Raw genomic sequence first — 14,898 nt, 5'->3', positions numbered from 1 at the left:
TATAAAGCAGATCAATACAAGTGGAGGAGTAAATAGACAGTTGTAGTGGTAAATTGTTCCAGCAGTTACAGATAAGGAGTGTTTGGTACCTCTGTACCAAAGCTGACTTTAGATTCCTATTTTAAAATACGCACATAGGAATACCGAAGTCATTCACCCAAGTCTTGCGCAATTTTAGCCAAGATGAATTTTTTCTACTAGGAGCCCATACATTGCTGTACAGAAACAGCATTACAAAGAAAGTTATTTAACAACTCAACTTTGGATCTAAGATCCAAAGCTCCATTCACTCAAGCCTAATTAAGACACATTAAAAATAGTTGAAACACAATACAGAGAAAAGAATAGGCGGCATCACTGGATGGAAACACAAGGGCACAGGTGACAAGTGCAATAGCCATAAAGAAAGTTGTGAAGATGATCAATTACCCATGCTGTGTCTCTATTCTCTATTCAGGGTGGCACCAACCCCAACAAGCGTTTCAGCAATCCTTCATCCTCCTGTACTACTGAGCGCTTCCGCAATAGAAGCACCCATTAGTATTCACCCCATAAGATGCACTGACGTTTTCCCCCCACTTTGGAGGGGGAAAAAGTGCGTCTTATAGGGCAAAATATAAGGTGTATATACAGGTGAAACTCGAAAAATTAGAATATCGTGCAAAGTTAATTTATTTCAGTTGCTGGCGGCCATTTTAAGTAATTCCCTGAGAACACCTTTAAAGTGCTGGCTTGTGGGCAGTCTTATGTCTTTGACTCACGGAGACGTGTCCATAATACTGCTCTCTTATGGCTTTCTCCACCCAGCATAGGGCAGCATGGCCTTGCTGACAGGTTCTATTTATGGCTGCCCATACATAACATAACCTCAGCAGGGGGATCCACATGGGGCTCACCACTTATTGCCGGTCCGTATTTGTACTTGATGGCCTGCACTTTAAAAGCATGCACAGGTGCCAGTCGACAATTACAGGTGCAGATAGAAAGTTGCTTAGCCAAGAACCAACTGAGCCTCCATGATTCCCCTTTCACCTTTTACTTGACCCTTCTTCATCTTTTTGTGTAGCCATGTTATCTTATTCTATGGTATGTACTCAAGGTATATGGGATTTTAAACACATAGGAGGTAAAGTGGTATAAAAGCAGGCAAAAGTGTCTTTAAATGCCCCAGATTTATTATTCTGTATCAGACAATTTTAAACCTAACATATCGTTAGACTGTCTGCTGTAAGTTTGCACTGTCTAAATATTATCTAGGATGAGTAACTCTGCCCCATAGCGTGTGCCTTGTTTCATTGCTTCATACTGAACACCAACTACATGGGAGCCACCCGCATAGCAAACCTAAGGGCTCATGCACACGACCACGTGCAGTCTGGGAAACATGGCCCACGTGGAAGCCGCATCTCCCGGACCAACGGCGGCTCTTCTGACCTGATGACCCAGTGAGTTCCTATCTAATCACACACCTATTGTAGTGTACTTACATCATCATGTGAGTACAGTACAATAGACCCACGTTCAGATGGGAACTCTTTGGCTCGCATCGCTGGCTCAGTGGTTAGCACGGCTTCCTTGCAGTACTGAGGCTCTGCATTTCAATCCTTCCTGATCAATATCTACTTCTATCAGCGATATCAGGGCAATATCGTACTTTTACTTACAGTGAAATACAGATCTAGCCTCTCCACATCCTTTTCATGTTCAGTATCCAATAGACTCTGCATACTCCTGCAAAAATGTTATAGGTAACTCATTGGCAGGGTTACAAACATATTTCTATACATTTTTGTCTTTAAAAGAAAAGTTGTCATCAACTTTATGCTGAACTCACTGAGGGCAGCATAAAATAGTGACAGAAATGCTGATTTCAGCGGTGTGTCTCTCATGGGCTAAAAGTGGTTGCTGAGAACCAGCATCATAATCATTACAGCCCAGGCCTGGAAAAGAGTCAGATCTACCTGAGAAGAGTCATGGTTATTCATAATCTCCTGCTCTCCTGCCCATCTGCTGATGATTGGCAGTTCTCTCCTAGAGAGAAAGGGAGAAAACTGGGCAGGGAGAGCAGGAATTTCTTTCATTTTTTCATCACCAAATGCCATAGCCTTTTTTTTCCATGGGGGCTATTTTTGTTATAGTTATAGATTTACAATTATTAAGGTTTTTATTTTTTTGGGGGGGGGGGGGGGGGGAATTAAATTCTGACTTTTTATTTTTTCACACCATTCAGATAGTACCATATGAATGACATTTAAACTTTTTTTTTTATGGGTGCTACATTTACAATTCTAGATATGTCATAATTTTTCATTGACACACCAGCCGTTATCAGGCTTTTTGTTTTGCAGAATGAGTTTTTTCAGTTGCACCATTTTGGGGTATATAAAAAATATTGATTTAATATTTATTTCAATTTGTAGAGGGATAATGGGAAAAAATCTGAAGTTGCGTCATTGTTTTTTTGTTTTTCTTTTAACCCCTTCAAGGCCCTGCCATTTTTCACATTAAGGACCAGGCCATTTTTTGCAAATGTGACATGTGTCACTTTGTGGTGATAACTTTTTATACCCTTTTACTTATCCAAGCCATTCTTAGATTGTTTTCTCATCACATATTGTACTTCATGATAGTGGTAAATTTGAGTCAAAATATTTCATTATTATTTATAACAAAAATACTAAATTTTCCAAAAATGTGGAAACATTAGCAATTTTCAAAATTTCTATTTATCTGCTTTTAAAACAGATAGTGATACCTCCTTAAATAGTTATTATTTTACATTTCCCATATGTCTACTTTATGTTTGGATCATTTTGTAAATTACATTTTCTTTTTTGGGGACGTTAGAAGGCTTAGAAGTTTAGAAGCAAATCTTAAAATTTCCAAAACCCAATTTTAAAGGACCAGTTCAGGTCTGAAGTCACTTTGTGGGGCTTACATAATAGAAACCACCCACAAATGACCCCATTTTAGAAACTACACACCTCAAGGTATTCAAAACTGATTTTACAAACTTTGTTAACCCTTTAGGTGTTTCACAAGACTTAAAGGAAAATGCAGATGAAATTTGAGAATTTCACTTTTTTGGCAGATTTTCCATTTTAATCCATTTTTTTCCACTTACAAAGCAAGGGTTAACAGCCAAACAAAAATCAATATTTATTACCCTGATTCTGTATTTTACAGAAACACCCTATATGTGGTCGTAAACTGCTGTACGGGCACACGGCAGGGCGCAGAAGGAATGGAATGCCATTTGGTTTTTGGAAGGCAAATTTCAATGGGATAATTTTAAGTTGTCATGTCACATTTGAAGACCCCCTGATGCACCCCTAGAGTAGAAACTCCCAAAAAGTGACCCCATTTTGGAAACTACGGAATAAGGTGGCAGTTTTGTTGGTACTATTTTAGGGTACATATGATTTTTGGTTGCTCTATATTACACTTTTTGTGAAGCAAGGTAACAAAAAATAACTGTTTAGGCACCGTTTTTATTTTTTGTTATTTACAATGTTCATCTGACAGGTTAGATCATGTGGTATTTTTATAGAGCAGGTTGTTGTGGACCCGACAATAGCAAATATGACAACTTCTTTTGGTTGTTTGTTTCAGTTTTACATAATAAAGCATTTTGTAAAATATGATTTTTTTAGTGTCTCCATATTCTGAAAGCCATATTTTTATATTTTTTTCTGGGCGACTGTCTTATGAAGGGGCTCATTTTTTTCGGTATAAGATAATGGTTTGATTGGTACTATTTTAGGGTGCATATGACTTTTTTATCGCTTGGCATTGCACTTTTTGTGATGTAAGGTGACCAAAAATGGCTTATTTGACAGTTTTTAAATATTTTTTTTTTACAGTGTTCATGTGATTTCTTTTACAGCAGGTTCTTATGGACATGGCGATACCTAATATGTATACTTTATTTACATTTATTTAAGTTTTACACAATAACAGCATTTTTTAAACAAAAAAAATCATGGTTTAGTGTCTCCATATTCTGAGAGCCATAGTTTTTAAATTTTTTGCCCGATTGTTTTATGTAGGGTTGCTAATTTTTTGTGGTATGAGGTGACGGTTTGAATGGTACTATTTTGGGGGGCATACACCTTTTTGATCGCTTGGTGTTGCACTTTTTGTGATGTAAGGTGACAAAAAAATTATTGTTTTAGCACAGTTTTTATTTTATTTTTTCTACGGCGTTCAGGTGAGGGGATGGATCATGTGATATTTTTGTAGAGCCAATTTTTTTTTTTTAAAGTTAATTTTTTTTATTCTTAAAAACACTTTTTTTTACGTTTTATTTTTGTCCCACTCTGTGACTTCAACTTCTGGGGTCTGATCCCCTCTGCAATGCATTACAATACAACCTGCATTGTAATGCATTGACTGTCAGCTGACAGTCGGGGACCAGATAGGGAAGCGGAGGGCATACAGGGGGTTAACACGCCGGGTCCTTAAGGGGTTAATGTCATTTACTTTGTGGTATAGATAACATTTTTAATTTAGATTAAATGAGTTGGTAAAAATGCAGCAATCCAAAATATTTATTTACTTTTTTTTTCACAATATAATAGTATGATGGTACGCAGGGGTGGGAAGGGGTTAAAAGGTGCCACCCGTTTAGGTGTTAAAGGGTTTGTCCCATATTTCTGTTTTCACAGCGAAATAGGAGCAAGCATGGCCCCCTGGGGATCAGAATTATCTCTCATTTCCAGCTATTTCTGTGGCACATCAGCTGTTAGTTGCAGTTAACTTTCAGGGGTGACGGCATGGACACAGTTCCTGATCCTGCACCATTATTGTGCTGTGAAATGGCACGTGTATGGCACAGTGCACATTAACCCTTCCCAACATCCGCCATACATATATATCCGGTGGAAGCCAGTTCTGCTAAGATGGCGCCCGCTCTGGAGCTTAGCACATGCCATAGCAGGCAGGTGACCGCTGTTTTATACAGTAGACAAAGGTAAAATGACAGTAAAAAGAATAATGGTAAAATTACAATACAGTGATATACAGAATAAGGTAATATTACAATTTCATCTTATTTATCCCACAAGGCAAACTCTGAGAAAAATATAGCGCAACACCAGAATTGTTGCTTTTGGACATTCAATCTCATAAAAAATTTAAATAACAAATGACTAAAATGTCATATGTACCTTAAAAACACCACCAATTAAAACTACGGGTTTGCCGTTTTTGCCAAATGTTTTAGATTTCCAGCAAAAAAACATGACATGTACAGTCAGTCAGAAGTATGTAGTGAGTGGTGACTGCAAGGGCTTTTTATATATTTTGACTCCTCCTACAGGGAAAGCAAACGTTATGTATAGAGATAGATAAGTTACCATGACTTACCTTCCCATGGTAGGTTGTAGCTCTTTTAAGTCCTCTAGAGTAATTTTTTTACCCAGAAGTTTTTTAAACAAAGCCAATGGGAATGGCAGATAAATAACAGTCTGGTTAAAAATTGCCAGCCCGCACATAATGCCATAGAGATAATACAGTTTTTTGTCCGCTAATGGCTGAAATATATAAAAAAAAATAGAATTTAATAGAAACAGAAAAATGATCTTATAACTTTTTTTCTTTTATTAGTTAGATGCAATGTTCCCCATGGTTTTAAAGGGGGTTGCCTGGTATCAGAGAAACCTGCCTGCTTTCTTCTAAAAACAGCGGCACCTGTGTCCACAGGATGTGTGTGATATTACAGCTGTGGCCTGTTCACTTAAAGGGGTTGTGCAGACCATATACAGCTGAAACTCGAAAAATTAGAATATTGCGCAAAAGTCCATTTATTTCAGCAATGCAAAGTAAAAGGAATTGCATTAATTCAGCCTAAAATTTGAATTTTTGTGAAAAGGTTCAATATTCTAGGCTCAAAGTGTCCCACTCTAGTCAGCTAATTAATCCGTACCCCCTGAGCAAAGGGTACCTCAAAATTGAGACTTTGGGGTTTCATAAGATGTAAGCCACAATCATCCAAATTATAACAAATAAAGGCTTGGAATATCTCTCTTTGCATGTAATGAGTCTCCCGTATATTAGTTTCACCTTTTAAGTTGCATTACTGAAATAAATGAACTTTGCACAATATTCACATTTTTTTGAGTTTCACTTGTATATTGATGACCTATCATCAGGATAGGTCATCAATATCTGAACGGCAGGTATCCGACACCCAGCACTGCCCGTCGTCTTCTTTGGAGCAGTGGCATAGTGCAATTACAAGCACTCGCTCCATTCAAGTGAATAGAGCCAGTACTTGTCATTACCCTGCACTGACAAAATTTCCAAGAAGACGAGCAGTGTAATGTAGAGGAGGCGAAACTCACATGGAGCGCCACCTCCTCTTCATATATGTCCTGCAAAACCTCTTTAACCACTTAATTACCGGAGTGTTTATCCACTTCCTTACCAGGCCAGTTTTCCAGTTGTAGCAATGCGTCTATCGAACTGCAAATAACTGATTAATTTCTGAACCAGCCTACATATATTTGGTATTATTTTTCTTAGGAGACCTTAGACCTTTTTTTGTGCCAGTAGATGATGGATATAATATTTAAAAAAGAAAAAATAATTAAGGAAAAACTGTAAAAATTATGAAAAAAATATATTTTTCCTTTCTTAGCATTTTTTTTTCTAACTATTACAAAAGGTTTCAAGACAAAACATTTAGTGATCCTAAACACTGAGGATTACACACGGTAATGTAAGAGACAACTTAATGATGAAACTACATATAGAAAAATTAGACGGGATCCCACTGAGGACTACTTTAAACAGCTCAAAGAATACTGTAAAAATACAGATGCAGTCTTTCTTTTAGAACAAGAGGCTAGATTCATTACCGACACACAAAAACGGGTACCAATATTTTACTGCATCCCCAAAATACATAAGGATTTAAATATGCCACCGGGAAGACGCATTGTATCGGGTATAGAGTCTATTTCTTCTAACTTGGTCCAATATATTGACAAATTACTGCAACCCGTAGTCAAGACAATACCGTCATATATTAAGAACACTACCGATATAGTCATATAGTCAAAACATTGGAACAATTAAATTGGAAGGATCAATGGATTCTAGGTACCTTAGATGTAAGTTCACTTTACACAATAATAGACCATACATTAGGTCTGGAAGCCCTCCATAAACAACTGATTACAAACAGTGCATTAAAAGAGGACCAGATCTCCTTCTTGATTGAAGGAGTGAGATATATATTGACCCACAATTTATATGTTTTTGATAGGGAGTATTATGTGCAACAAAAAAGGACGGCCATAGGCACCAGATTCGACCCCAGCTATGATAACCTCTTTATAGCGCAATGGGAGGCGGACATCATTCAATCTAGGCTGGGGGGCGGATCTGGTGCTGTGACGTCGATACATAGACGACATTATATTTATCTGGGAGGATACTGCGGAATATTTTAATATTTTTTTACAAGATATTAATATCAACGATAGAAATCTTAGATTTACCTCTGATATAAGTAAAACAAACATACAGTTTCTAGATTTAAATATCATGATAGATGATCATAGACTTACAGTACAGACCAAAAGTTTGGACACACCTTCTCATTCAAAGAGTTTTCTTTATTTTCATGACTATGAAAATTGTAGATTCACACTGAAGGCATCAAAACTATGAATTAACACATGTGGAATTATATACATAACAAAAAAGTGTGAAACAACTGAAAATATGTCATATTCTAGGTTCTTCAAAGTAGCCACCTTTTGCTTTGATTACTGCTTTGCACACTCTTGGCATTCTCTTGATGAGCTTCAAGAGGTAGTCACCTGAAATGGTTTTCACTTCACAGGTGTGCCCTGTCAGGTTTAATAAGTGGGATTTCTTGCCTTATAAATGGGGTTGGGACCATCAGTTGCGTTGTGGAGAAGTCAGGTGGATACACAGCTGATAGTCCTACTGAATAGACTGTTAGAATTTGTATTATGGCAAGAAAAAAGCAGCTAAGTAAAGAAAAACGAGTGGCCATCATTACTTTAAGAAAGTCTGAAAAATTGGGAAAACTTTGAAAGTGTCCCCAAGTGCAGTCACAAAAACCATCAAGCACTACAAAGAAACTGGCTCACATGTGGACCGCCCCAGGAAAGGAAGACCAAGAGTCACCTCTGCTGCGGAGGATAAGTTCATCTGAGTCACCAGCCTCAGAAATCGCAGGTTAACAGCAGCTCAGATTAGAGACCAGGTCAATGCCACACAGAGTTCTAGCAGCAGACACATCTCTAGAACAACTGTTAAGAGGAGACTGTGTGAATCAGGCCTTCATGGTAGAATATCTACTAGGAAACCACTGTTAAGGACAGGAAACAAGCAGAAGAGACTTGTTTGGGCTAAAGAACACAAGGAATGGACATTAGACCAGTGGAAATCTGTGCTTTGGTCTGATGAGTCCAAATTTGAGATCTTTGGTTCCAACCACCGTGTCTTTGTGCGACGCAGAAAAGGTGAACGGATGGACTCTACATGCCTGGTTCCCACCGTGAAGCATTGAGGAGTAGGTATGATGGTGTGAAGGTGCTTTGCTGGTGACACTGTTGGGGATTTATTCAAAATTGAAGGCATACTGAACCAGCATGGCTACCACAGCATCTTGCAGCGGCATGCTATTCCATCCAGTTTGCGTTTAGTTGGACCATCATTTATTTTTCAACAGGACAATGACCCCAAACACACCTCCAGGCTGTGTAAGGGCTATTTCACCATGAAGGAGAGTGATGGGGTGCTGCGCCAGATGACCTGGCCTCCACAGTCACTGGACCTGAACCCAATTGAGATGGTTTGGGGTGAGCTGGACCGCAGAGTGAAGGCAAAAGGGCCAACAAGTGCTAAGCATCTCTGGGAACTCCTTCAAGACTGTTGGAAGACTATTTCAGGTGACTACCTCTTGAAGCTCATCAAGAGAATGCCAAGATTGTGCAAAGCAGTAATCAAAGCAAAAGGTGGCTACTTTGAAGAACCTAGAATATGACATATTTTCAGTTGTTTCACACTTTTTTTGTTATGTATATAATTCCACATGTGTTAATTCATAGTTTTGATGCCTTCAGTGTGAATCTACAATTTTCATAGTCATGAAAATAAAGAAAACTCTTTGAATGAGAAGGTGTGTCCAAACTTTTGGTCTGTACTGTATGTGCAGTACTCACCTCAAGCCAGTAACTAAAAATAGTTTAAAGGGAACCTGTCACCAGGATTTCGTGTATAGAGCTGAGGACATGGGTTGCTAGATGGCCGCTAGCACATCTGCAATACCCAGTCCCCATAGCTCTGTGTGCTTTTATTGTGTAAAAACAACAATTTGATACATATGCAAATTAACCTGAGATGAGTCCTGTATGTCAGGGACAGGACTCATCTCCGGTTAATTTGCATATGTATCAAATCGTTTTTTTTACACAATAAAAACACACAGAGCTATGGGGACTAGGTATTGCAGATGTGCTAGCGGCCATCTAGCAACCCATGTCCTCAGCTCTATACACAAAATCCCGGTGACAGGTTCCCTTTAATTAGCTTTTCCAGTTGCTATCTCCCCAGATGGCTGACAAACATTCCTACGAGTCAATTTAGAAGACTGAAGAGCTGCCTTACATTTAACTTATCTTCAGAGTAGTAGGGAGGATCATTTAAAGGTATTGGCATCACCTACACAATGATAAAATCATTGGACCAGAACTGACAAATACCCCACAAATTACATACACTAAGGTCCCTAATCTGGGTCTAAAAGTAGCTCCGTCGGTTAGGAATGAGAGAGTTACTAATAGACAGAATTGGCTGACGTTGTAAGGGTTCCACACGTGTGGACGATGTTCAAATTGTAGGATCACTTCTTTCCCCAAAATAACAATGAAAGTGTACTCTACACAAAAAATACATTCAGTTTAGATATTAAGAAAGGTTTAACCTGCAACTCCACGGATGTTATATATCTCCTACAATGCCCCTGTCAGAAACAATATGTACGGAGTCCAGTGGGACTTGGAAACTAAAGCCTACAGAGGCTCTGTGTGGTCAGTGGTCACAGCCAGGAGGGTGAGGGGCCACGAGGCTAAGGAAAGCCGGATCTAATACCCTGTTTTGTGGACTGAGCTCTATAGGTGAGGTAGAGACGACCTCTGTATTAGCTAGGGCCTGGATGGGCAGGTGTTTATTTTGTTTATGCTTTTGTTTTGTGCAGGTGCTGAAGAGCCAAAATAAAGCACTATTTAGACTTGAACCCCGTTGTCAGAGGAGAAGTCTGTGATTGCGCCCCCTGTGAGAGAGAGCGATGCCTTACACTGTACTATTGTACCCTGAAAATAAGCACTATTTATGTAATTTATCTGCTGGCTGGGCCTGCCACAAGACTTCAAAAGACTGGAGCGCATTTTGGATTTTGTTATTTACCTAAGGTTTTCATCTTGGGTAAATTTTGGACGTTTTAATTTTTATTTTTTTTGCGCTTATATATTTTACGCAGAAAAAAACCTGCTATACAAAATATGGCTAAAACAAATTTAGATTTTTTAAAATAAACAAATGTGTGTATGTTTGTATATTTTACACATACAAATTCCAATAATAATAATAAATAAATATTTTTTATTTAATTTTTTATGAATGAAAAGGGGCAGGATATTTGTATGGGTCTGAACATAGTCTAATTACTATTGCTAATACTAGTAACTATTGCTATATCTTTTAAATTTTTTATTTTGTAGTAATTTTTTAACCGTTAGGATACCGGAGGTTTTTTCGTTTATGCGTTTTCATTTTTCTTCCCTATTTTCCTTGAGCCATAACTTTTTTTTATATTTCCGGTCACATAGCTGTATGAGGGCTTATTTTTTTGCAGGACAATTTGTACTTTCTAATGCCACCATTAATTATGGCATAAAATGTAGTGGGAAGCGGTAAAAAAATTCCAAATAGGATGGAATTGGAAAAAAAACGCAATTCTTCCACCATTTTATGGGTTTTGCTCCCACAGAGTTTTGTTTATGGCAAAACTGACCCATGCCCTTTATAATATGGGTAAGTACGATTACAACGATACCCCATATGTATAGGTTATTTATGTCTAAATAGTGTAAAAATAAATGTAAACTTTGATAAAAAAATAATAATTTCACATCACCATATTCTGACCCCCATAACTTTTTTACACTTATGTCTACTGAGCTGATTAGGGCTCATTTTTTTACGGGACAATCTTTAGGTTTTTTTTTATTCTATTTTGAAGTGTGCGTGACTTTTTGATCACATTTTATTCAATTTTTTGGGGTACGAGAAGCAATGAAAAAATGGCAAATCAGACATTTTTACGCTTTTTTCAGTTACGCCATTCGCCGTATTTGATTTTTTTTAGTATTTTAATAGTATGGCGTTTTCAGTTGCGATGATACCCATGATGTTTTTATTTATTGTCATTTAGGTTTTTTTTTTTTATTATACGGAAAGGGGGGGGTGAGTTAAACTTTTATATATATTTTTTTTTGTGATGATTTTGAAGCTCATATATGAGCCTATAAATAATGTTTTTTTATTTTGTTCTATCAGGGATTTTTAAAATTAGATATACACTAGAAATTGCTAATTTCTTATCCCAGACTTACAGTGTTCAGCGCAACTACCGATGCACACATTGGCTGCACGGGGCATCGGTCGGTAGGTTTTTGTGCATTTAATTACTACGATCGGCATTATTGCCAGACATGGTAATTAGCCGCAGATCTCTGCTGTTTGAAACTGCTGTTTGCACGAGTAAGCGGGCACCATGTTTACATATCGCTGGTGGTAGCGAACGGGTTAATTTTTTTACAAGAGTGTATTACAGCCAGACTGCTCCAGCTGGCTTCCGGATTTCTCCCTGTGACCGCAGCTGTCTAATGACAGTACAGTCACAGCAATCTGCGACGGCACATGCCGCCGGCAGATCACAATGTAACCCGAAGCTTTTATACGTCGGGTTACAGATAAGAGCCTACTACATCGACGTAGAAAGTCGTGCGGCGGTAGGAAAGTGGTTAAATGCAATACCAGACAGAACCCATGGACCAGTGTTGCGCTGTTTCTGACCAAAATAATTGACAAAAGTGTGATAAGTATCCATGAATAATAACATTGCAATTAAAATTTACTAGGTTTTTTTACTACATTTTTTTTTTAAAACTTACATGACTCGGAAACCACACTGGTAGTAGTGGATCAGTACAAGTGAACAGACCATAGTCAGGCTGTACCATCTTTTCAGCCACTAAAAGGAAGAACTCTGCCATGTTTGCTAGGGGATCAGTTGTAGGTTCACCGTGAAATTCCACCTTGAGGAGAATGTACATATGATAACATTTTGTTAATGTGTACTAAAAGAACTTTAGGTTTTCTGTGTTCTGTTATACCCCTGTCCAACCTACTGTATAGTCCACATAAAATATAACCCTGACACATCCTGAGAGAACAGATTCTTACCTTTAGAGATAGAACACTTATGTACTCATATGCTGGATGTACAAATCAGCTAATTACTTTTAGCTCTTCACATACTGAATTGCTTTACTACTATGCAGTGTAGAGTTGGTGCTCAGTTAAAACAACGTTATTTACAGTCCGCAGGGGAAAAAAAATCATATTGAAAGGCATCTTAAAGGGGTTTTCCAAGATTTTTATACCTCTGGATGCCTGGATAGGTCATCAGTAGGGAGCACAACTGATTGATGGGGTCCAACACCCGGGACCCCGCCGATCAGCTGTTTGTGAAGGTAACGGTGATCCAGTGAGCGTCGAGGCTTCTCCATTATTAACAAGTACAGCGCCGTACATTGTACAGCAGCTCTGCTAGGTATCGCGCTCAGCCCCATTCACTTTAATGGGGCTGAGCTGCGCCTATTCTATGTAACCGTTGTCACACGGCCTAGGAAAAGCTTGAGAAGGCTGTGGCACTACTGCAAGTGCTGGTGCCTTCTCAAACAGCTGATTGTCGGGGGTCCCTTGTGTCAGACCCCCACCGATCAGATAGTGACAACCTATCCTGAGCATACTGTAGATCATCAATATCAAAATCTCGGAAAACGCCTTTTTTCTATTGTTATCATTTTTATTAAAGGAAATGCATGGAATACTGATTACAACTCCTATGCTCTGCAACATAATGAGGAGGACTCATAAGTGCTTCACTGCAGGGGACTTTTGCAAGTTTACTGCGCAAGAATTCAAGTGAGTAGAAAGGTAAAAATAACATATTTGAATCATTGGAACAGATTGACTAATCCTGTCTAATTTTTAGACAATGTAAACTTAAACTAGACAGTCTAAAAAGTACCAGATTTGTCCGTGGACTGATGCTGGATGATACATTTGGCTTATGTTTGGACTGTCTAGTCTGTTTATACCACCTATTAGTTGGTTTACTTTACTCCACAATTTTGGTGGATTTGTTGTTGCAACTTCATTTCTGGCAGGCTATGCCCTTTACCCTGTAGTTCAGGCCCCTTGTTGGGTGCTGAACACCCAGCGGAGCTGCACTCACCATGCGTGAAGGGCCTGTCACAGTGTTTAAGTACTGTGTTAGGCCTCTTGCAAACAAACATATTTTCTTTTCCGTGTCCGTTCCGATTTTTTTGCGGACCGTATGTGGAACCATTCAATTCAATGGGTCTGCAAAAAAAAACGGAAGGTACTCCGTGTGCATTCCGTTTCCGTATGTCCGTATTTCCAGTCCACAAAAAAATAGAACATGTCCTATTATTGTCTGCATTACGGACAAGGATAGTACTGTTCTATGAAGGGCCAGCTGTTCCGTTCCGCAAAATACGGAATGCACACGGATGTCATTTCGTATTTTTTGCGGATCCGTTTTTGGCGGACCACAAAATCCATACGGTCGTGTGGAAGAGGCCTTAGTCAGTAGGTACCACTGGTGCCTGAGCATACCAAATTACAGTTTGGCCCATTGTGAGAATCTCCACATCCTAAGGGCTCGTTCACACGAACGCGTGATGCCCATTGCCGTCTTGCAGACCGCATTTGCGGATAGCAATTTGCGGTCCACAGCACGGGCTTCATACATTCTTGTGAATGAGCCCTAAGGTGGAATTTGTGGAAGCGTACTGTAAATACAACCTGCTAAAAAAATTGGAGCGGAAGAGTTTGCCTGCCATTAGAACTGCCCTGTGAGTTGCCTAAAGTAAAATGTACAGTTGTGGCCAAAAGTTTTGAGAATTACATAAATATTGGAAATTGGAAAAGTTGCTGCTTAAGTTTTTATAATAGCAATTTGCATATACTCCAGAATGTTATGAAGAGTGATCAGATGAATTGCATAGTCCTTCTTTGCCATTAAAATTAACTTAATCCCCAAAAAAACTTTCCACTGCATTTCATTGCTGTCATTAAAGGACCTGCTGAGATCATTTCAGTATTCGTCTTGTTAACTCAGGTGAGAATGTTGACGAGCACAAGGCTGGAGATCATTATGTCAGGCTGATTGGGTTAAAATGGCAGACTTGACCTGTTAAAAGGAGGGTGATGCTTGAAATCATTGTTCTTCCATTGTTAACCATGGTGACCTGTAAAGAAACGCGTGCAGCGTCGCATCATTGCGTTGCATAAAAATGGCTTCACAGGCAAGGATATTGTGGCTACTAAGATTGCACCTCAATCAACAATTTATAGGATCATCAAGAACTTCAAGGAAAGAGGTTCAATTCTTGTTAAGAAGGCTTCAGGGCGTCCAAGAAAGTCCAGCAAGTGCCAGGATGGTCTCCTAAAGAGGATTCAGCCGCGGGATCGGAGTGCCACCAGTGCCACCAGCTTGCTCAGGAATGGCAGCAGGCAGGTGTGAGCGCATCTGCACGCGCAGTG

The 14,898-nt window shown here is 38.9% G+C and overlaps 1 protein-coding gene across 3 annotated transcripts in view; it reads right to left on the bottom strand.

Moving 5' to 3' along the window:
- The window catches only part of LOC122944730 (probable E3 ubiquitin-protein ligase HERC6), a 115,411-nt gene that overhangs the window by 7,174 nt on the left and 93,339 nt on the right, over positions 1-14,898 (bottom strand). For all 3 annotated transcript variants that reach the window (XM_044303325.1, XM_044303317.1, XM_044303309.1), the window contains exons 17-19: positions 12,216-12,359; positions 5,368-5,534; positions 1,665-1,731 (exon numbers count right to left, since the gene is read on the bottom strand). In XM_044303325.1, the coding sequence (XP_044159260.1) occupies positions 1,665-1,731; positions 5,368-5,534; positions 12,216-12,359 (378 nt within the window). The remainder of the gene's footprint in view (positions 1-1,664; positions 1,732-5,367; positions 5,535-12,215; positions 12,360-14,898) is intronic.

The sequence above is a fragment of the Bufo gargarizans genome, chromosome 1, assembly GCF_014858855.1.
Source record: "Bufo gargarizans isolate SCDJY-AF-19 chromosome 1, ASM1485885v1, whole genome shotgun sequence".
NCBI lineage: Eukaryota > Metazoa > Chordata > Amphibia > Anura > Bufonidae > Bufo > Bufo gargarizans.
This window is presented reverse-complemented; position numbering and strand designations above follow the sequence as displayed.